We start from the raw sequence: 24,011 nt of genomic DNA on the forward strand, positions 1-24,011 counted from the left end.
GACTCTTTGTGACCCCATGGACTGTAGCCCGCTGGCTCTTCTGTCTGTGAATTTCTCCAGGTGAGAATACTGGAGTGTGTTACTATGCTCTCCTCCATGGGATCTTTTCGACCCAGGGATCAAAGCCAGGTCTCCCACGTTGCAGGTGGATTTCCTACTGTCTGAGCCACCAAGGAGGCCATAGAGTGGAGGGAAAGAGGGGCCTTTTTCATGTCAGTATGTAACTTATTCACAGAAATAGTAAAGTGAGTGCTAACACATGTAGTCTATGCCACAAGCATGTAGAATTTTCAGTTCCTCAGAGTTACCAAGCTCTCCTACCACGGGGCCTTTGCACGCACTGCTCCCTTAGTTTCCTCTTCACCACTTTGAGTGAACCCTGGTCCAGGAGTCCCCAGCCTTCTGGATCTAATTCCTGATGATCTGAGGTGGAGCTGATGTAAAGATAATAGAAATAAAGTGCACAATAAATAAAATGCACTTGAATCATCCCCAAACTACCCTCCACACCTGTCTATGAAAAAATTATCTTGCACGAAATCTGGCCCCTGGTGCCAAAAAAGGTTGGGGACTGCTGGCCAACACTGCTCATCCTGGAAGTCTCAGTTTAGATCGTCTCCTCCTTGCCCTAACTAGGCTTGTATCCCTTTTATCTGTCTCTGTCAGAGCAGGTGGGTCTTCCCAGGTGGCTCAGGAGCAAAGAACGCACCTGCCCCTGGGTTGGGAAGTTAATAGTTTAGTAAAACACATAAGAAAATAAGTAAGTTACACTTAGGCAAATAAGTAACTAGCGGGGCTTCTCAGGTGGCTCAGTGGTAAAGAATCTGCCTACCAATGCAGGAGACACAAGAGATGCAGGTTTGAGCTGTGGGTAGAGAAGATCCCCTGGAGTAGGAAATGGCAACCTGCTCCAGTATTCTAACCTGGAAACTTCCATGGACAGAGGAGCCTGATGGATTGCAGTATTTGGGGTCTCAAAGAGTCAGACACGACTGAGCAACTGAGCACACACATACACACACATCAGAGCAGGTATCACAACCAACCAAGCCCTGTGCAGATCCTGATGATGCCCTTTGTCTCTTGCAGGTGAGGGAGTTTAAAGGTCAGCATTTTATCTTGGAGGAAGCAATCACAGGGGATTTTGCTTTGGTGAAAGCCTGGAAGGCAGACCGAGCCGGAAACGTGATTTTCAGGTAGTACAATGGTTTTAAAAAATGTTCAACATAATGCCTGTTAGCAACTTTATGTTTCCAAAATTATGATTACAAAATGGATATCTTAACGTGTTTGGTATTTAAAAATTTATTTTAAAGATTGCTTAAAATCAGTCACGTGTGTGTATGTGTGTGTGTAGGTGTGTGCAGAACCATTGCTGTGTGGCCATGCTGGTTTGGTGCACTTGAGGACATCTGTTCTGACTGATTGGTGCCCATGGTGCGCTGTTTGTTAACCATTTGAATCTATTCTAGTCTTGTATATAGTCGCATATACTTTTGTCCTGTGTAATTTAGTGGTTAAGACTAATTACCATGTTGTGACATACTTAGAAAAGTTGACAAAAGCACACAATTATATTTAATTTTGACATCGTTATTTATATGCATTGTCTTAAAACACCTAAGTTAGTTTGATATTCTGGAAAAATATTGCTAATAACCATTTAGGTCAGTTCTTTTCTGAACTTGTTGATGTTTACTAGGAAACACTTATAAAGATGATGTTTGGAAAGTTGATTAACATTAATAATGCCTAGCTTTCATTTTCATTATCTGGATGGCCACAGATAGATTAAGCCACTTAATGGATTTCAACATCTTTTGATTACGCTAAGCATACTAAATACCAAGTTTCAGTATCTTGGATTTAGGTATTATGTAGTTGTTTTTTGAAAATTGTGCCACCTTTGAATATACTCATAAAAGCTTTCAAAATGTTTGGTTTTGAAGACTTCACCTGTTAGGTTACCGAACTAGTTTTCTTTTTTATAATATGGTCCATTTCCTGCTTTTTGTTAGTGATTTTTAAAAAATCTTTACCAAATGCAGCTTTGGTATGATCACAATTAAATTATCAGTGATCACTCTCATGTTACTGTTTCATTTCTGAAGATCTTATATGACATTGGCTTCCCTGGTGGCTCAGATGGTAAAGAATCTGCCTGCAATGCCTGAGACCAGAGTTCAGTCTTTGGAATGGGAGGATTCCCTAGAGAAGGGAATATCTAACCACTCCAGTATTCTTGTCTGGAGAATCCCATGGACAGAGAAGCCTGGCAGGCTACAGCTCATGGGGTCACAAAGAGTGGACACCACCAAGTGACTAACACTTTATATGACATTAACTATACTGTATTTGATTTTTTGAGCTTAGCCAATTTTTTTTGTTTGTTTGATTTTGTTTTTTTGATGGGGCCACAGCACTTAGGATCTTAGTTCCTTGACCAGAAAACGAATCTGTGTCTCCTGCAGTAGAAGTGCAGAGTCTTAACCACTGGACTGCTAGGGAAGTCCCCAGATTTAGTCAGTTTTTGGTATTATAACTAATTTTAGCAATTACAGAGGACATTGAATGCTATCTACCTTTATTTGATACCTTGGTGTAATGTTTTTGAAGCTAGTTTTTTTTTTTTTTTTTGGAAAATTAATGAAATTGTATAGTAGCAAATGAAAATGAATTACTTAAAATATTTCCATGAGTTTATCCTGTGCTTTACTGCCTGTTGTCTAAAGACAGCACAAGAGCTATTCTGAGCATAGACTTTATGCCTGTGGTTTCTGCTCAGTAGCCATTGAGCTTTGATGTGAAATGAGAGTGCTTGTCGCCAGCGGTCAGGTGGCCTAGATTCTTAAGATCCTGACTTCTAGGCTGACCTTCATGTTGAGTGGGACAACTGGTACAGAGGTCTGTCTAGGCCATTGGTAGAGTGGGCGGGCCCTGCATACCTGCACCCCAGGCCACTCTGTCCTTGGAGTTTTTGATGCTGGATGTTTGATGGAATCCAATACAGTAGCTTGTGAAAGTACATAGAGATATTCCTCTCTCAAGAACACACCTATCCTTGAATCCAAGTGAAAGAAACATTGCTAGCACAAAGGGCTGGTAAGACACAGCTGTGAATTATTCCTCTTTACCAAAGAATTTTTCCTTCCAATTTACACTCTCAGGAACAAGAACACATTTCAATTTTTATTATTAGAGTAAATGCATGAATTTAGGAACTTGGGAATGCAGAAGCATCAGCAAAATTGGCCCCCTTTTTTTATACCTCAGGGTCTGATGTGGAGGTTGTAGTTTCAAAAATTTCATTGGAAGTTGGTTCTCCAGAATGATCTTTATAAGTGACTCACAAATTACCCATGAATGTTCAGTTAATTTCAGCAATAGATTTCTCTTTAATAATGAGTATAATTACTATTCCTTCTCAGATAAAGCACTCGCTACTTTTCTTAATATTTAACAAGAGCAAGTTCAGTGAAATATTTAACTATAGAAACAAAGTAGCATTTCAGTTAAAAGATTTAGAGAAATTATACTCATTAATATCCATTTTATTTTTCTGTATATTATATGTTGAAAATGAAAAATAGTTCTTTCTCTTAACCCCATAAATATGATATGATTCCATTAAGTGGCCATTACATTGTTTTTATATATAAAATATCTATAGAACTTACAGAAAATACGATATACTCTTTTAAAAAAATTCACAGAGTCTTAGATTGCAGAAATTATTTTAATCTGTAATTAAAGCTGAGAGAGACAGTTCTTATTTTTGGCATTCTTTCCACACTTCCTTATTCCCTCACCCCCAATGTAGGAAAAGTGCAAGGAATTTCAACTTGCCGATGTGCAAAGCTGCAGAAACCACAGTGGTGGAGGTAAGAGAAGAGGTTATTTCTGATTTCCTAATGTTACTTTTTTAAAGTTGATGTTATGTGTTAGTTTAAGAAAAAGTACTACAGTTCATTTGTTTTCATGAAGAAGGACAGTGACCATTTTTTTTCATTTTAGATGTTGAAGGATTCTATTTAAGTATATGATAGTTGAAATTTTGCTGGAATTTGAGCTCTCTGGTTAGCTAGGATCTCAGCAGAATGCTCACTTTGGGAACCAAGCTATGAGGCTGAACAGCTCATGAAAGTTCTTTGGTACTTGAGCAAAGTGGACCTTCTTGGGTAAAATCTCAGGGATGAATTTTTCTAAACAGAATCCCAAGGAAAATAATAAGTTGTGTCAGGAGAAGTTCTTTATCTCACTGTGACAGAAAGTGGTGATACTTTGCCCCTCAAGAAAGGAGGGTAATACAACTCATTGCTTTGATGTAGTTCTGTTTGGAACAGTTGAATTAATGCACGAACTGACTCTCCTTTAAACATCTCAGAGTTTGTTCGGAAGAGACCTGAATAGTTCTAGAATGTGCCTAGGGTTAAAGCTCTGAGATAGAAATAGGTGCTTATACCAAAACCCTGCCATTTTGTGTGTATATATTGGAACTTGAAAGGAGACTTCAAAATAATTCATGTAGGCTTTGAGGATCACTTTGGAACCAGATTTTCATAGGATTTGAGATAAATTTCCCCACGGGAGGGCTTTATAGGATCCCATCTTGGGATCTGGAAATGAGAATGTATGTTCTTGATTTTTCTTGTTATGGTACCATTGTATTTGACATCTTTTCATTCCTTCAAGCACTTGGCCAAGATGATATTTCATGGAGGCAGTGCTGCTGTATTTTTGAAACAATCAAATGTTAGAATTCTCTTGGAAAGTACAGTGTATTATTATTTTACTAGATAGCCATAGTTTGGCTTCTTTTTTTCCCCCTCTTATGGAAAAATGGTTAATTGACAATATTTGAAGTGTACTATTTTTAAAGTGCTGGGAAATGTGGTACTTTCAACATTGGCAGGATGGTTTCTTTTGCAATGGCTTTGGTATATTTCCTGCATTTAAAATGGATAATGTGATTTAATCTGTGCAATTTTTTTTTAATCGAATCATCTTAATGACTTTGCCTTTTCATACACCTGTAACGGTACTGAAAAACGCCTATAACACAGCTTGAACTAATTGGTAGTTTAACTCTGTTGATTGTATGTACCTCTGTAAAACTGCCACAAACGAGTATTTTTTCTCTGAGTACTATGGGGTCAATATGCATTGTCCTGGGTGGTTTTCTTTCTTTTTTTCCCTTTTATAATCCAGTTCTTTTCAGCCAGTCTTATCTCTTCCAAAAGCAGGAAGTGAACCTCTAGTAGTTTGAGAGTTAGTGAAGATATTTGAAAAGACTTTCGCTGTTGGCATAAGGGAAAGGGAGATAAAATCCTTTAATTGAGCCTGCAAATATGATCAAGGCTGCCCTCCCATGTACAAGAACAGACATCTCTTATTCACAGCACTCTGTCCTGTTAGAGAGACTTACATTAGGATCCCCTTCAATATAGGGCTGCTGACTGCCACTCCTAATTGATTATACCTGCACTGTCTAATATGCTAGCCAGTACCCACATGCAACTTTTAAAATTTAAACTGTTGTTGTTCAGTGACTAAGTTGTGTCCAACTCTTTGTGACTCTACGTACTACAGCATGCCAGGCTCCTCTGTCCTTCACTGCCTCCCAGATTTGCTCAAACTCATGTCCATTGAGTCGGTGATGCCATCCAACCATCTCATCCTCTATTACCCACTTCTCTTCCTGCCCTCAGTCTTTCCCAGCATCAGGGTCTTTTCCAGTGAGTCAGCTCTTTGTATCAGGTGGGCAAAGGATTGGATATTCAGCTTTAACATTAGTCCTTACAAAAAATATTTAGAGTTGATTTCCTTTGGGATTGACTGGTTTGATCTCCTTGCAGTCCAAGAGACTCTCAAGAGTCTTATCCAGCACCACAGTTCAAAAGCATTAATTCTTCAGCACTCAGCTTTCTTTATGGTCCAGCTCTGACATTCATACATGACTAATGGAAAAATGATAGTTTTGACTATATGGACCTTTGTCAGCAAAGTGATGTCTCTGCTTTTGACTATTCTGTCTAGGTTTGTCATAGTTTTTCTTCCAAGGAGCAAACATCTTTTAATTTCATGGCTACAGTCACTGTCTGCAGTGATTTTTGGAGCCCAAGAAAATGAAACCTGTCACTACTTTCCCCATCTATTTGCCATGAAGTGATGGGACTGGATGCCATGATGTTAGTTTTATGAATGTTGAATTTTAAGCCAGCTTTTTCACTCTCCTCTTTCATCCTCATCAAGAGGCTCTTTAGTTCTTTTTCGCTTTCTGCCATTAGAGTGGTATTATCTGCATATCTGAAGTTGTTGATATTTCTCCTGGTAATCTTGATTCCAGCTTATGCTTCATCCAGTCCAGCATTTTGCATGATGTACTTTGCATACAAGTTAAATAAGCAGGGTTACAATACACAGCCTTGACGTACTCCTTTCCCAATTTTGAACCAGTCCATTCATTGTCTATGTCCAGTCCTGACTGTTGCTTCTTGATCTGCATACAAGTTTCTCAGGAGACAGGTAAAGTGTCTGGCATTCCCATGTCATGAAGAATTTTCCAGTTTGTTGTGATCCACACAGTCAAAGGTTTTAGCATAGTCAATGAAGCAGAAGTAGATGTTTTTTTCTGGAATTCCTTGCTTTCTCTATGATCCAATGGATGTTGGCAATTTGATCTCTGATTCCTCTGCCTTTTCTAAATCCAGCTTGTACATCTGGAAACTCTCAGTTCATGTACTGCTAAAGCCTAGCTTGAAGGATTTTGAGCATGAGAAATGAGCAGAATTGAACATTCTTTGACATTGCCTTTCCTTGGGATCCATTCCTGTGGCCACTGCTGAGTTTTCCAAACTTACTGGCATATTGAGTGCAGCACTGTCACAGCATCATCTTGTAAGATTTGAAATAGCTCAGCTGGAATTCCATCACCTCCACTAGCTTTGTTCATAGTAAGGCTTCCTCAGGCCCACTTGACTTCACACTCCAGGATTTCTGGCTCTAGGTGAGGGACCACACAATCATGGTTATCTGGGTAATTAAGATGTTTTTGTATGGTTTTTCTGTGTGTTCTTGCCACCACTTCTTAATGTCTTCCACTTTTGTTATGTCCTTACTGTTTCTGTCCTTTATTTAAATTTAAAAATTTAAATTAATCTAAATAAAAGTTCAGTTTCTCTTCATTGGTTCCATATACTAGTGACTACTGTGTTGATCAACATAGATAAAGAACAGGATCATCCTTGTAGAAAGTTTGATTCAGTTCAGTTGCTCAGTCATGTCTGACTCTTTGCGACCCCATGAATCGCAGCGCGCCAGACCTCCCTGTCCATCACCATCTCCTGGAGTTCACTCAAACTTACATCCATCGAGTCGGTGATGCCATCCAGCCATCTCATCCTCTGTCGTCCCCTTTCCTCCTGCCCCCAATCCCTCCCAGCATCAGAGTCTTTTCCAATGAGTCAATTCTTCGCATGACTGCAAGGAGATCCAACCAGTCCATTCTAAAGGAGATCAGCCCTGGGTGTTCTTTGGAAGGAATGATGCTAAAGCTCAAACTTCAGTACTTTGGCCACCTCATGCGAAGAAAGTTTGATTAGACAGAGGCTAATTAGAAGGATCAAGATAAAATCTAATTTGTAATTCTAGTTTAGGAATGTAAGCAAAACAGCAATTTAGACAATAAATTATGGTAAGGTTGCCCCCTCTGCCTGCTCATAGTAGAAGAGGTTCACATGGCTTTAGGTTGAATTGGAAGAACTCAGCTCTTGGAAGTGTAAAATATTTGAAATTGGGGTTGATGAGTAGACTGGGTGTTTTCTGATAATGAAGAATCTATCTAGGGTGTGAGTTTTGTATTATTCTTAGTCCGGTGAGTACCCTGGACCTCCAGCTCTTCTTCTGTGCTATGTTCTGTGTACTCTGTGACCTTCATTGGCTTTCAGGACTCTATAATTCTTTCCTCCAGCCCTATCCTGCTTTCTTGTGTAGTGGTCTTGGTAAGATGGATGATTGTGAGCTGGTTTAACAGGGAGTCCTTAGAGATCATAAGTTAGCTGCATATTTTCCTGTATCAGTATTAACAGTAATAATAACTACTATTAATCAAGTATTTATTATGTATTACTCACTTCTGTATTTTAGTGGATTTTTAAAAAATGTTCACAATAGTCTTATGAGATAGGAATCATTATTATCCTTATTTTACAGATAAGGGCTATAAAGCACAGAGAGGTGAGGTTGTGTACCTGTGTCACACAGCTAGATGGAGCTAAGATAGACCCATAGGAAACATGATTCCCAGGTGCCTGCGCTTTTCCACTATTTTATGAAATACTCTCAAATCATCATCAATGGGTGATATTTCAAAATCTTGAAAGATATTGAGTTTCTGAAAGTAGTCCATTTCAATGCTAACTGTTAGAATCAAGTAGATAGGGAGTTTGGGGCCAGCATATTCCTCTATCTCCAGTCTTCTCCAGTGAAGGTCTTTTTGTCTCTTGTACCATCTGCCTCCAAGAGGGCTTTGAGAAAAGCATCATCCTGGGTGGGATCAGTAGCCCTGTGAATTGGTTCAGTCCTCCTCTTAGACTCTGTTCATTCTGTTTCGTAGTCTCTCTGAGCTGTGCAGCTTTTCACAAACTTCTCTGAATGTGGTGATTGAATGTCTCTTCTAATCCATCAGGAACTTAAAGCAGTGTGTCCTTTGACAACAACTACACCCTACATTTCAGACAAAAACTTTTTTTTTTAGACCTCTTAGCTCATCTCCTTTCTCTTGTAGGTCAGGCCAGGGGGAGCTTTTCAGTAGCAGGATCTGGGGTAGAGCCTGCCTCCTTGCAGCTTCACCCCACTCCTGAGGCTGCATCTTTTCAGCCTTTCTCCCTTGGTACCCACTATAACTTGAGTTTTAAAGGGAGTCAGTGGGGGGGGGGTGGGGGGCGGTAGTACTATAAATATCTAAAATATTAGTGATGATTCCTTAAGAGTGTAGTTGCTCAGTCGTGTCCAACTCTGCCAGGCTTCTTTGTCCATGGGCTTCTCCAGGCAAGAATACTGGAGTGGTTTGCCATTCCCTTCTCCAGGGGATCTTCCTGACCCAGGGATTGAACCCAGGTCTCCTACACTGCAGGTGGGATTCTTTACCATACAGGGAAGCCCCGATGCTTCCCTCAGGTACCTTAAAATCTTTGGGGACTTTTTTTTTTTGCTGTGCTGTGCAGCATGTGGGATCTTGGTTCCGCAACCAGGAATTGAGTTCTCTGCCCCCTGCGTTGAAAGCTCAGAGTCCTAGCCACTGGGCTACCATGGAAGTCCCTCTTTTTGAACTTAGAAACAGGATGGCAAAAGAACATGCAAGCCATCTCTTTCTTTTTTGCCTCATAATTTCTCCTCTAATTGACAAGATGTAAAACTAGTATATTTATCTTTTTTTTTAATTTTATTTTATTTTTAAACTTTACATAATTGTATTAGTTTTGCCAAATATCAAAATGAATCCGCCACAGGTATACATGTGTTCCCCATCCTGAACCCTCCTCCCTCCTCCCTACCCATTCCATCCCTCTGGGTTGTCCCAGTGCACCAGCCCCAAGCATCCAGTATCGTGCATCGAACCTGGACTGGCAACTCGTTTCATACATGATATTTTACATGTTTCAATGCCATTCTCCCAAATCTTCCCACCCTCTCCCTCTCCCACAGAGTCCATAAGACTGTTCTATACATCAGTGTCTCTTTTGCTGTCTTGTACACAGGGTTATTGTTACCATCTTTCTAAATTCCATATATATGCGTTAGTATACTGTATTGGTGTTTTTCTTTCTGGCTTACTTCACTCTGTATAATAGGCTCCAGTTTCATCCACCTCATTAGAACTGATTCAAATGTATTCTTTTTAATGGCTGAGTAATACTCCATTGTGTATATGTACCATAGCTTTCTTATCCATTCATCTGCTGATGGACATCTAGGTTGCTTCCATGTCCTGGCTATTATAAACAGTGCTGCGATGAACATTGGGGTATACGTGTCTCTTTCCCTTCTGGTTTCCTCCGTGTGTATGCCCAACAGTGGGATTGCTGGATCATAAGGCAGTTCTATTTCCAGTTTTTTAAGGACTCTCCACACTGTTCTCCATAGTGGCTGTACTAGTTTGCATTCCCACCAACAGTGTAAGAGGGTTCCCTTTTCTCCACACCCTCTCCAGCATTTATTACTTGTAGGCTTTTGGATCGCAGCCATTCTGACTGGTGTGAAATGGTACCTCATAGTGGTTTTGATTTGCATTTCTCTGATAATGAGTGATGTTGAGCATCTTTTCATGTGTTTGTTAGCCATCTGTATGTCTTCTTTGGAGAAATGTCTATCTTGAAGAGAATATCAAAATGACCCTTGGCATGAATTGTTTCTGGGTTCTCTTAAAATGAGACATTCCTCCTTTTTGGAAATGTTTTACCTTTCAGATGTGTTCTAAACAAACATGAGTTGTGGAAAACCAAAGAGATGATCAGTATGTCTTTTTCCCTTTAACAAAACTGATATGAATATTGCATTGCATCTCTTAAAACCTGCAGCCAGTGGTCTGTTTCACCACAAAGTTGGCTGTCTCTTTTTCCCTCTTAAGGAACCTGGGGGTAGTTGCTTGGGAAAAATAGTACAAGTGGGTGTACATATTGGCACACATGCCACAAACACATTTCTCTTTTTAGGCCAGGCAGTGTTATTTCTGGACCTTCTCTTTGAGTGGGTGAAATCTTCCCTGATAAACTTCACAAGTTTAAGTGCAAAACCAGCCAGGGAACAATTCTTGGTGCTGTGTTCCATGTGTATCGTGAGCAGCAGGACTCTGGAACTCATTTGGCTTCTGCAGGGATCTGTTAACCCTCAACTTCCCATGTGCTCCTTGCTTAGTCTCTCGGGTTCATATCCCATCAGTCTAGGTTTCTCTGGGAATTGTCTCTACATTTTAAAAAAAAGCAACTTATAATAGAAAACCCAGGAGGAGGGGTGGGAGCGCTTCACTCAGGAGACTATAGATATTTTGTCTCCTGCAAGCAGCTTGGCATGTCTGTGCTGTCAGGAAAGGTCATCTGACTCAGCCACTGAAGGCTGTTAAGGCTGCCTGTGACCAAAATAACCTGGCTGGTTTCGTCAAACGTGTGCCCTGGCTGGTGTTAGAAGATGGCAAGGTTTACACAAAGCTTCTTCAGCTGTTTTAGCTAATTTCAGCTTTTAGTTAAGACAAATATATTCATTACCATAACTTCAATAAACTTATTTTTATTATATTTATATTATGGTATATTTATGTATTTGCTTGTGAAAGAATTATGTCTATTATATGATATTTGATGCATACTGGTATTATATACATGTAGCCTGTGCAGGTTAGAAGGCATAATAATAAATGAAACACCTGCAGACCCACCTAAGGTAGGAATTAGAGGATGGCTTCTTCTCATTGTCATCTGCCTGCCTTTCCTGCAGAGAGAGCCACTGTCAGGAATATTGTGATTATCAGTCCCTTTAACAAACGTCAGAGTCATAAGGTGTGGACATATGGAAAATCATTTTCCAAAGTGATATCATAAAACTTTTTGTTTAGAAGAGCCATGCTCTGGGGACTGTGACTTCTGTGTTCTGTGCTAGCGCTTGGCACATGCCATGGCTCCTGAGGAGGTTAATTAAAGGAAAATATTGGGTTCATCTGCCATCTGGGCATGAAGACGTGTTGTTTCTGATTAGTGGATAAGGAAAAGGGCAGGTTGCAGTGTAAAGGTATTACAGATTTTTGTTTTTAATGTTTATTATGAAGGGTAATGGACATATACAACAGTAAATGGAAGAGGGTAATGAACCCATCTGAGCTCATCCTGCTGTTCCAAGTCCTGCCCACCCTTGATCACTCCTGCCCCATCTACATTCCCATCTCCTTCCTTCTCCTCTTGTAATATTTTTTAAAATGATTTTTATTTATTTATTTGTTTTCTGGCTGCAGTGGGTCTTTGTGGCTGTGCTTGGGCTTTCTCTAGTTGTGACAAGTGGGGGCTACTCTTCATTGCAGCGGGCCGACTTCTCATTGCAGCAGCTTCTCTTGTTGCAGAGCACAGGCTGCAGGAATTGTGGTGCGTGGGCTCCATAGTGTGGTTCCCTGGGCTCTAGAGCACGGGCTTAGTAGTTGTGGCACATGGCTTAGTAGCTCCTCTGCACATGGGATCCTGGATCAGGGATGGAACCCACATCTCCTGCTTTTGCAGGTGGATTTTTTACCACTGAGCCACCAGGGAAGCCCCCTCTTGAAGTATTTTGAAATAAGCACCAGATATTATATCCTTCACGAGCTTACATGATGATGCTCAAGATAGACAATAGGTACAATCAATAAGTAAAATATATAGTATATTAAATATTGATAAATATTAAAGAAATGGAACAAAGCATGGAAAGGGACATGAGCTGTCAAGAGAAGAAAGTTAAATTTTGTTTTTGTCTGCACTGTGAGGCTTTTGGGTTCTTTCTTCCCCGACCAGGGATTGAACTTGGGCCTTCAGCAGTGAGAATGCAGAATCACTGGACCACCAGGAATTCCAAAAGTGAAATCTGGAAGGGTTGGTCTATAACAAAGATGAGATATAATGCTACTGAGATGACATTTGAATAGAGACCTCAGGGAAGTAAGGAAGATAGCTCTGGAGTATCCGGCGGGGGAGTAAGCTGGGTGGCGGAAGAAGGAGCAGGTGGAATATTCCTGGTGGACTTGAAGAGTTGAAATGCCATACCCCCCTTTCTCCAGTGTGAGATGGTGGGCCAGTGAATCTTTACGTGAGGGTAGCCATCTTGAGAGTAGTATGATTTCTATACTTAGTTCATTTTGTAATCGTTCCTGGGATGATGAGACCTAAATCTGATTTTAAAACTCTGAGATGAATGGAGAATGTGATTTTTATATTGGAACCTCCTGGCTTTTGTGACTTTCTGGCCCTCTTTGGAGAACTCTGTGTTGATACCAGCTTATGCATTATCTTCGTAGAGGAAATCATACTGGTGGTTAGTTCACGTTATACTAGAAGGTGGGAACACAGTGGGTTTAACTGTTTGACTTAATCACTTCAGTGGATCTTGTGAACGTTTAATTTCCACCAAGCAGGCCAATTAGTGTATCAACATTTTAGAAACTGGTCATCTTTCATCCTGCTTTAGAAAAAATGAAACTGCCCAAGAGATCAACATAATTCCTTTCCTCTTAGATTGCTTTTATTCTTAATCTTTAGATTGCTAATGCCTTTTGATATTACAGAGAAACTCATAATTTTTCCAAAAAACAGTAAAAAGGAAAAAAAAATTAGGTCCAAACAGGAAAAAAATGAAAGGTTCTATCCACCCAAGAGAAACATACCTAACCACGTTGAGAAACTTCGTTAGACAGATGCACTGTTAATGACATGCATCCACACACAAGACGGCCCCTGCTCGTGCCTGTGTGGGATTTATGCCCACACACAAATCTCTGACTGACACGTGGAGATGTGATGTTTATGAAAACTTGGCTGAAATGTCAAATGTGACATTCACTGTGTGAAACATAATACAGTAAATGCCTTTCACTGCACTTTAGTATTTACTTGGTAATGCTTTCTACTTCTCTTCGTTAAGCAGAAGATGAGGACAGCAAGGACCTGTTTAATCCCAGTCTTCTTTACTTCATTCACACAGGCCAGTTGAGATGAGCAGTCAACACAAGTTCTTTAAAAACACAGGTGGGGTAGGAAAGCTATTTGATGCAAAATATAAAGAAGGAACACCCTCTTCCCACTAGTCTACCAAGAACCCTGGGATCCATCAATCCTAAGGCATAATACAGTCACTTTCTCAAGTGTTAACTTTGGAAATGGATGTGGTGAGCTACGGATATCATTTTAAATGATTGATTTTTAAGCCTGCTAAATTATCTGATATCTTTAATTTACATGTTTTTCTCTTATTACAGTTTTTCACTTATAAGATTTTATTCATGCTTTTGGATTTCATTTTTTTTTTAATTGTTTGCTATGCCTCTCTGAAAGAGATAGCTATAAATTCTTCATGCTACAAATTTAGCCAGATATACATTGCTTTGACAAATGATAATATCCTTACACAACTAAATAAACTGATTGATTCTACTTATTTTGAAGTATTGAAGTGTTTAGAGACATTTCCTTGACTTTTCATAAAATGCAAAACTAATTTGAAAATATTTGAATACTAATGAAGATGTATTTAGTGAAGACACATTGTAGTTGAATATTTTGACAAAATAACCTTCTAAGTAATAGAATCACTATTATATTATTATTTGTTGTTTCTGCCAAGGAAGCAGTATAAAAAATATGAAGTTGATGAGTGCCCAAATTAACTTCACTGCAATTTTTTTTTTGCATACTCTTAAAGAGTACTAAATATAATCCTTAAACTAATGACCATTTACATCCAGAAGAATAGCAGGATAGAAGTATGGTTTATTGATGGTAAAAATATATTAAATCAAGTGCTAATCCTGACATTTTATTTCTTGTTGCTTGGTAACAATGCAGGAACTCTGTAAGAGTTCCTTTATCTCAGCTACAATGGACTTCATTACATTGTGGGGTAGAAATACCAATTACAGCAAGTCATTTGTATGCCATTATCCTTACAAAATTTTGGTGCTATTTTTTTATTGTTAGTGCAGAGATCCTAAAAGAAAGTCATTTTAATAATACATCCCTCCTTTTTTGATGGATTGGTAGATTTAATTCTAGCTATTTTGGGCTGTTTGGCTTTGTATCTATGTATAATTTTTGAGGCTTCACAAATTTGTCTTTTATCTGTCTACACTGCTTTTGAATTTCATCATAAATATGTACGTTCTAAGTGATTGTTCATTAGTTCTTAGTGAACATCTTTTATACTTGACCACTTAAGAGGAGAGAAAAGAATACCTGCGTGGAATTTTTTTCTCATAAAAATTGTGAGGACACATACATCATCCTTCTCTAATATAGAGCATTTCTAGTTTTAGAACCTGCTTTAGGAAAAGGGAGCCTGTTGAACAAGTGTGATATAAGTGAAAGGCTAATTTCTGTTGTGTATACTGTATATATCCTATATACTGTTAGTACATAATTATTATTTACAACAAAGATTGATAAACTGCATGTGACCTGTTCTGTACTGCCTAACAGGTAAGAAATTTTTTTAATATATATATTTTAAAGTGTTGTTTGAAAAAAGAAAAGAACAATATGTGACAGAGACAGTATGGAGCCTACAAAGCCTTAAACATTATCTGGCCCTTTACAGAAAAAAACTTTCAAACCCTTGATTTATGGCATAATTTCCATGTGTATACTCTAAATATATTAAGTGCCACTAAGTATTATTTCCTAAAGAACTGAAATAAAATAATGATAGCTGGTTTGAAAAGAATCAATGAAAAAATTAAATTGAAGAAGTAGTAAAATGATTATGTAATTTAGTAGGCCTGTATTGGGGACAACCATGAAGAAAGGAAGATTAGATATAGCAACTTACTTATCTTGCCATGGTTTTTACAATTTCTTTACTATCTCAATGCTTTTATCAATAAATCTGACTTTAATACAATTCTGTACTGATAGACTCATTTTATTGGAAGCATCTTGCTTTTTCTTGCCCATTAGATTTTAGCACATACCTGAGGGCCAGTTTCTTATGTTATGTACAGTGTCTATATCCTGGGGTGATGGGGTGAGGGCTTCTCCAACTTGTCCTGGGTCCAGCATGCACCTGCAGCTCCTGCTGGCTGGCAGAGTGTCCAGGAGCTGCAGAAATGGTCCAGAGTTGGAGTCGTCCTGTGTGCCTGGGGTTTGGAAGGGCTCTGCAGCCCTGGGTTTTCATCTCCTCTGGAGCTCTGCCCCCTGCTTCTCAGAGACAGCCCAGGAGAAGACTTGTGGATAGACTTTGGGCAAGGTGAGACTGGTTGTCTCAGCCTTCCAAACCAGGGATTTTAGCTTCTGATTTTCTTTTTAATCAGGAATATGTATGTAAGAGTTATCTGATTATGTCTTATTTATTGCTAAGGGAAACTTGAAATCAGAAAGTTCACTAGGGTAGTCGTGTGCGTTCTTATGTGGCACTAGTCCTCTTAACGAATAGAAAAGGCTCCATCCAGCCAAAATGTATTCTAATAATTAAAGATAAAGTCAATTATTTATTTACTAATTTTTGCTTTGCCATTCCGCATATGGGATTTTAGCTCCCTGACTAGGGATTGAACCTGGGACCCTGGCAGTGAGAGTCCTAACCACTGGACCACCAGGGAATTCCTGAAAGTCAATTATTTCAGCTAGATTTGCCTCCTCATTCTTGTAAGCAAAGGCCCAGAAAACCCTATGCTTGAGTACCACTTCTGTATTAGCATGCGTTTTATATTACTTTGTAATGCTTTATGTTTTCAAAGTGATTTTGCATATGTGTATCTAGTTTGATCCTCTTAATCACCAGGTGAGGTAGGAGGAGAAGCAATTTTATTATATATTACCCATGAGGAAACTGAGACATAGATACATTTCTGGAATAGATCAGTAGGAAGTTGAATGGCTTAATGAAAGGGGCATTTGAAAGACTTGGAGTCCTGCTTTTCCACATTTCTTCTGCCATGGTCCTGCCATTACAATGCTGAAGCTTTCCTTTTTTTTTTTTTAATTTTAATTTTTGTTTTTATTTTAACATCCAAAAGATTTTGTATTAGGACACAGTTGATTATCCTTCTTTCTTTTTTAAAAAATTAAGTGTTTTTTTTTGTTGCGTTGAGTCTTGATTGCTATGAATGGGCTTCTCTAGTTGCAGTAAGCAGGGGCTGCTCTTCGCTGCGGTGCCTGAGCTTCTCATTGCATCGGCTTCTCTTGTTGCTGAGCACAGGCTCTAGGCACATGAGCTTCAGAAGTTGTAGCACGTGGGCTCAGTAGTTGTGGCACACAGGCTTAGTTGCTCCGAGGCAAGTGGAATCTTCCCATAACAGGGAATGAACCCGTGTCCTCTGCATTGGCAGGCAGATTCTTTCCTATCCACTGTACCACCAGGGAAGTCCTGAAGCTTTATTTCTAAGACACTGACCAACAAAAAGAATTGTGAAACTCTGAAAATGTAGCTAAGTGGGCTTTTATAGAAGCTTGCACCTTATTTTAAAACAAATGAGAGGGTTGTGATTTTAGGTGATGTGTGTAGAATGGATTTTTCTGGAGGCAGGAAAGAAGACACATGGTAGCCAATGAGGAGGCTGTTGCTGTGATCCAGGCAAGAGGTGGCTGTGGCTTGGACTTGAGTGGTGGAGTGGAGGTGGGGAGAGGTAGCGGAACTGAGGTATACAGTATTTTGGAAGAGGAATATTTTCAGACTTGCTAATGCCTTGGACATGGACTGGGGTAGGGGGATGGCAGAGAATAAAATGATTCCTACTCTACTTAAGCAATGGTGTGTCACCTGTAGAGTTGAGAAAGCCTGGTAACAGCTTTTGGAAGAAGTAACAAGAACCCAGCTACGATTGATTGGCATTTTTAGTCATTCAAATGGTGATGTAGGTGAAGATGGACATGTATGTGTTGTGCTCAGAGGAGAAGTCTAGAAAGAGTTATACAGTTGGAAATAATCTACATGTATTTGATAAGTAGTCATGGAATGGAAAAGACCACTTAGGGGAAAGGTCCTGGAATCAAGCATTAGGAGTCTCAGTATATTTATTTATTTGGTGAACAGTATCTGAGATTTAGAATCACACCTTTGCCTCTCTGTGACATTGTGACTTTGGACAAATAAATGTACTTAAGAATCCCAGCTTCTTTGTAGCATCTCCTATTTCTATTTCTCAGGTCTATTTTGAATGTCTGTGGGTTAGGGCATTTGGATGTGTTTTGTAAAGCTCTGAAGTGCTATGTTCTCACCTTGATCCCTCCTGCTGCTTTGAATAATGAACCTCAGATGACTGTGGTTTTCACTGGCCCAGTGACAATGACTGTAGAACCACCCTGTGAATAGTACCTGGCAAGGTATATCCGCCTTATCCTTTCCCTGTCTTCCACAGTTCTTGAGATTTAAGGAAATAAAAATTTCATAATACCTCCAATTTCTAAAATCTTAGTGCATTATCAAAAACTAATTGTTTTTGATAATAACAAAAAGCAAAAATTAATTGTTTTTTAAATATATTGTTCACTTTGCATGCATGCGTGCTAAGTCACTTCAGTCGTGTCTGACTCTGTGCAGCCCTATGCACTGCAGCCCGCCAGGCTCCTCTGTCCATGGGATTCTCCAGGCAAGAATACTGGAGTGGGTTGCCATGCCCTCCTCAGGGGTATCTTCCCGACCCAGGGATTGAACCTGCATCTCTTATGTCTACCCTGCATTGGCAGGCGGGTTCATTATCATTAATGCTACCTGGGAAGCCATTGTTAGCTTTAATCAGCAGTAAATTACCTAATATTTAAAGCTCATCAAAGTCAGCCTAAATATGTTTGATAGCTTACGTCAAGCAAATACAGTGATGACTTTTAATGGGAGCACTACAAACCCCTTATAAAAAGGAATGTTGTTAGAGATCTGTCATTTCATTAGCTCAAGTTGCATACAGTAAAAAAAATGATGACTAGTCTCTGCTGTCATATTTTAAATGGAGGATTAGCCAATGATCTGTTTATCTCTTTTTGTACTTTGGCTCAGAAGGTTCAAATATTCTGGTTTGGGATGGAAACTAATGTTTGTTCTCTGATAAAACATACTTATGCTGAATATCCTCCTTGAATTCTTTCCACTGAAAGTAACATTTATTGTTTTAGGGGGTGTAAGAGAAACAGAATGAATAAAGAGAGCCTTAGATACTCGTTGATGGTTTATGTTCAACTCAGTGCACACCACTACCTACAAACATCAGAGGGACTAAGAGTCCAGAAATAGATCCTTATTTCCTTAGGATGCAGCACACTGCTACATATAAGTAAATTAGTCTGCAGATGTGTTTTCCTTATGAAAGCTTTGCCTTACTGAATTTTCAGACTCAAGGAAAAGTATGTTTTATTTAGTTTGTTTTTCGATGAAATGATTTGAAATGGTTTATTTGGGAGAAATAATGAATGATTAGAAACCAAGAATGACTTAACTGTTGGAAAGTACAGTAGTTCCTCCTTACCTGAGGTTTTGCTTTTCACATTTTCTGATACCTATAGTCAGCTGTGGTTCAAAAATATTGAATAGAATATTCCAGAATAAACAATTCATAGGTTTTAAATAGGGTGATGAAATCTCATCCCCTCCAGCTCTGTCCCACCCGGGATCCCCAGTTGTCAACATCTTCTGCTCCTAACATCCAACCATCAATATAATGTCTATGATCCAGGACCACCCAGAACAGTTGGTCCTCCTTCTGACATATCATCAGAAGGTCAGTACAGTATGTCCCTTACATATGTATGAGTTCAGTTCTGAGAGCACCTTCAAAAGTCCAGTTTGTTCGTTAAGTCCAAAAAAGTTAGCCTAGGTACCCAACTAACTCAATCAGCTATATAGTACTGTACTGTAATAGGTTTTAATAATTTTTACACAAATAATGGATAAAAACACAAAAATAAAAACATTTTTAATCTTACAGTATAGTATCTTGAAAAGTGCAGCAGTACAGTATTATTACAGTACAACTTTTTGCCTCAGTCCACTCTCTCAATTATTTTCACTTTTGTTTTCATTGTTATCATTTGGTGCTTCTTAGCTGTACCACTGCTTTTATGCTTGCTTCTGGACATCCTGGGCTTGAAATAACGATACTGTGCCACTGTATCCTACACAGTACTGTACAGTAAAGTACACAAAGGCACCCCTTGTAGAGGATGCATACATGTGACAGTGTATGCCAGAAATGTGGACTAACTTATGTGATTGGACATGAGACCACACGTTTACACCTTTGAAAATTTGCAACCTGAAGGTTCGTATTTAGGGTGCTTAACTGTAGTAGTCTAACATTGTGTTACATTGCCTCTGTCATTCACCTCACTTCATCTCATGGGCATCTCGTCATCTCACATGATCACAAGGAGAAGGGGGAGCACAGAACAGTAAGGTGATTTGGGAGAGCAAGACCACATTCACATATCTCCTATTATAATATATTGTTATAATTGCCCTATTTTATTATTAATTATTGTTAATTTCTTATTGTGCCTAATTTATAAGTTAAACTTTATCATAGGTCTGTATGTATAGAATAAAAATGTATATGTAGGGGTTTGGTGCTCTCCACAGTTTCAGACATCCACTGAGGTCTTGGAATATATTCCCTGTGGACAAGGAAGCACTGGTGATGGTTTTTTATTCTGTTTTTCATTCCATGAAGAAGCCCAGACCATGCATGTCCGGGAATATAGGTCACTTTCTCTCCGACTTGGCTTCTGAAATTTAGTGTTAATTTCTATCACTGAATAACTAAGCCTGCACTCAGTTTCTTCGAAGAGAATTTTAAATCCAAATCCTATGGAGGGAAGTTGAACAGGAACCTGAATAACCTAGTATCTTTGCTGTGCTTGCTGTGAAAAGGAGCTGGGTTATTCATTTAAAGAAGCTATTTTAGTTTCCTTGATAATTACAGGAAAGGACACAAGTTTTGCCTTGTATTCTTGAAAAGATTCTTTTCAGTTTAGAATTTTATTTTAAATTTTGGAAAAAGTTTGCTGGCACAGACAAAACTCAGGGAAGAAAAATTCATTATTATCAAATTCAGACAAATACAGGTTGACTGTTCAAGCTACAGGATTAAGACTGTTGAGTTTTGGTATAATTTAAGTTTCTTCCAGATTGAGAAATTTACAAAGCTCATTCATTTTGAAAACTGACATCTCAGAAATGGAATCAAATCTTTAGGAAGAAAGGAAGTATTAAATGGTATTTTAAAGGCAGTTCTATAGATCAGTTTCTGCTGTAAAGAGTATTTTAGCTGCTGTTTTATTTATAAAATTTTTCCCTCCAGTGCTTTTGGCATTATGTTTGCACCCAAAAAGTTTTCACTTACTTTTCCTTTTTGTTGATAAATATTTTTAATATATCAATACAGAGTAGCATTTTATATGTGGATTAATGAGGACTAGATTTTATGAGGAGAGAAGAAAACAGGATGGAAAACTTTTCTTCATAAAATTCATTCCCAGAAAACAGAAGGGGCAGTAAAATGGTCCAAGTAGAAAAGATAACAGGTAAGGGGTGCCTTACATAAAGTGGAGTAGATCCATAATTGAAATGTTTTCAACTGTGGCAATAACAGATAAAGGAGTTATAGCCTAATGATAATAAGAACAGCAATAGCAACAAGTACTATTTATACCATGAACTTACATACAAAGCAAATAAGGTCATGTGTTAGAATAGCCTAGTAAGGTAGGTTTTATTATCCTTATTTTATACTGGGAGGAAATGAGGATAAGGAGAAACTTTATGATAAAGCTAATAAAGGAGAGTTAAGATTTAAAGACATTTCTTTCTGCCTCCAAAGCCATGTTCTTAAGGATAAATGAAGGATAATGGATGTATTTTAAGATACATTTTGTTTTATACTTTTCAGTGTTAATATTTAAAGTATAATTTATTAGCTCCTTAAGGGCAGGGTCATAGACCTTTAGCTAATTGAATTTTTCAGTTAACTAAGTATGGCTCCAGGATAATGTTAATACTTCCATAAACATAAAATTAAAAATCATTCAGAAATGTTAACGTCGTAAAACCTATAAAATAGGATAATCTCCTGAAAGCTATAAAATGAGAGTCTTTACACTTGAGAAGCTAGAATGGTTTCTCCCCAATAAAAATGATGTAGATGATATTAATTTCATTTCAGACAATAGTTTGAAAACAAGATAGAAATTTTAGGATTCTGGATAATAAATAGTGGCATGATTATCTACTTAAAAACTAGGAATTTCCATTTTCTTTACTGACATCTAAGAACCTTAGACATTACCACTCTTGTCCTCACAATAAGAAAGTGAACAAACTGAAAATCAGCAGAAACAGTTTGTTCACAAGAATGATAGTAGTGATGTAGTTCATAATTATAACTGATAGATGAATGAAAGCAATGTTTTAAGGGGCGGGAGGGAGAGATGAGAATACTGTGTCATAAGGTACTTGTATTTGTCCAAGTAACCAAGAACTCTTGTTAGTCCAGTGTGCTGACTTTCATAAGGAAATAAACGTTTCTTTCTTTCAAGAAGTTACTTTATTTGTGACCATGTTTAGACAGAAAACAGTATTTCACTTAAATGTGGGAAAGAACAATTAGCTAGAAAGTCATTCTAACTGCACACTGGACCAAGTTCATATTTTATGAAATCTGAAGTTTCATATTTTATGAAATGACCACCTTCAGAGTTGCTTGGAAAGATAGTAAAAAAAAATGACTGTTAAGTTCACAATGATAAGGATTTGCTCTGTGAGACACAGTAATGATCTTAGATGATATCTCAGTTTAGTTGTTGTGATAGGATAAGCCTGAAATTAGAAGCTGTATCTAGAGCAATGGTGCTAAATTTAATGATTAAGATAGTCATTGCTGTGGGATCCTGACGGTTTGTGGCTGTAACCTCTAAAGTGTTCTGTTTCTTAGCTTTGTTTGTTTAGATACTTTTTTTTAAAAATTATTTGTTTATTTTTATTTTGGGCTGTGCTGGATCTTCGTTGCTGCATATGGACTTTCTCTAGTTGAAGAAGGTGGGGGCTACTCTCTGGTTGCGGTGTGCATGTAGGCTTCTCACTGCAGGGGATTCTTTTGTTGTGGAGCACAAGCTGTACAGCGCACAGGCTTCGGCAGCTGGTGCACAGGCTTAGTTGCTCTTCGCATGTGGGATCTTCCTGGACCAGGAATCAAAGCCATGTCCTCTGCATTGCAATCAGTTCAGTCTCTCAGTCGTGTCCGACTCTGCGACTCTGTGGACTGCAGCATGCCAGGCTTCCCTGTCCATCACCAACCCAGAGCTTGCTCAAACTCATTGGGCCACCAGGGAAGCCCTCTTTAGATACACATGTATGATGGCTTTTAAAGGAAGGATGAGCTTTCTCCATGGCTCAGCAGTAGAATCCGCTTGTAGTGTGGGAGATGTAAGATACACTGGCTTGATCCCTGGGTCTGGAAGATCCCCTGGAGGAGGGCATGGCAACCCACTCCAGTATTCTTGCCTGGAGAATCCCATGGAGAGAAGAGCCTGGCGGGCTACAATCCATGGGGTTGCAAAGAGTCAGATACGGCTGAAGCGACTTAGCACGCGGGCAAGCAAAGGAAGGATAGGTCTTCAGGTATTTTACAGTCTCTTTCTTGGCTCACAGGTCTAAGGACATTTGGGTGGGGATGGGCCAGAATGGAGTGTGGAGACACATCTTCCACAGAATCAAGGGCCTTGAGGGAAAAAAATGGAATGGAAGTCTCTTGGTTCGATTTTGTTAATTCCTGTTTGTTACCTATATGTTTGCTTTTATAAAATTAGAATCATATTTTAATTGTTTTTCATACTGTAAAGCGTTAAGCATTTTTAATAAAAGTATTTATTTGGCTCCGCCCAGTCTTCATTTCGGCAGGTGGCATCCTCGATCTTCATTGGAACATGTGGAATCTGTAGTTGCAGCGTGTGAACTCTTAGTTGCAGCTTCTGTGGTCTAGTTCCCTAGATGGAATGCAACCTGGGCTCCCTGCACTGGGAGCATGAAATCTTAGACACTGGACCACCAGGGAAGTTCCAAGAAAGTTTTTGGGGATCATTAAATATTCCCCAAAAGAGGATATTTTAGTAATTATACTCAAATTTATATCAACAGTTCTGTTGTACTTTCATGTTGGTTTTCCTTGCTCACTATTATTAGTAATGCTGTGATAAACATCTGTATCTTCTATCTGTGAGTGTCTGATGATTTGATGAAATCCCTAAAAGTGAATTTTTTGGATGTGTACCTCAACATTTTACAAACTTTTGATAAATATTGCT

General features: G+C 38.7%; 1 protein-coding gene across 4 annotated transcripts in view; it reads left to right on the plus strand.

Annotated features, from left to right (window-relative positions):
* OXCT1 (3-oxoacid CoA-transferase 1) overlaps nucleotides 1-24,011 on the plus strand; it is a 166,749-nt gene that overhangs the window by 37,895 nt on the left and 104,843 nt on the right. For 3 of the 4 annotated variants that reach the window (XM_055555079.1, XM_055555078.1, XM_055555077.1), the window contains exons 6-7: nucleotides 1,090-1,196; nucleotides 3,821-3,881. In XM_055555079.1, coding sequence (XP_055411054.1) covers nucleotides 1,090-1,196; nucleotides 3,821-3,881 — 168 coding nt within the window. Of the gene's footprint in view, nucleotides 1-835; nucleotides 859-1,089; nucleotides 1,197-3,820; nucleotides 3,882-24,011 lie in introns of those variants that run through there. The other variant, XM_055555080.1, reaches the window with a different exon arrangement.

Source organism: Bubalus kerabau, chromosome 18, assembly GCF_029407905.1.
Source record: "Bubalus kerabau isolate K-KA32 ecotype Philippines breed swamp buffalo chromosome 18, PCC_UOA_SB_1v2, whole genome shotgun sequence".
Lineage (NCBI taxonomy): Eukaryota > Metazoa > Chordata > Mammalia > Artiodactyla > Bovidae > Bubalus > Bubalus kerabau.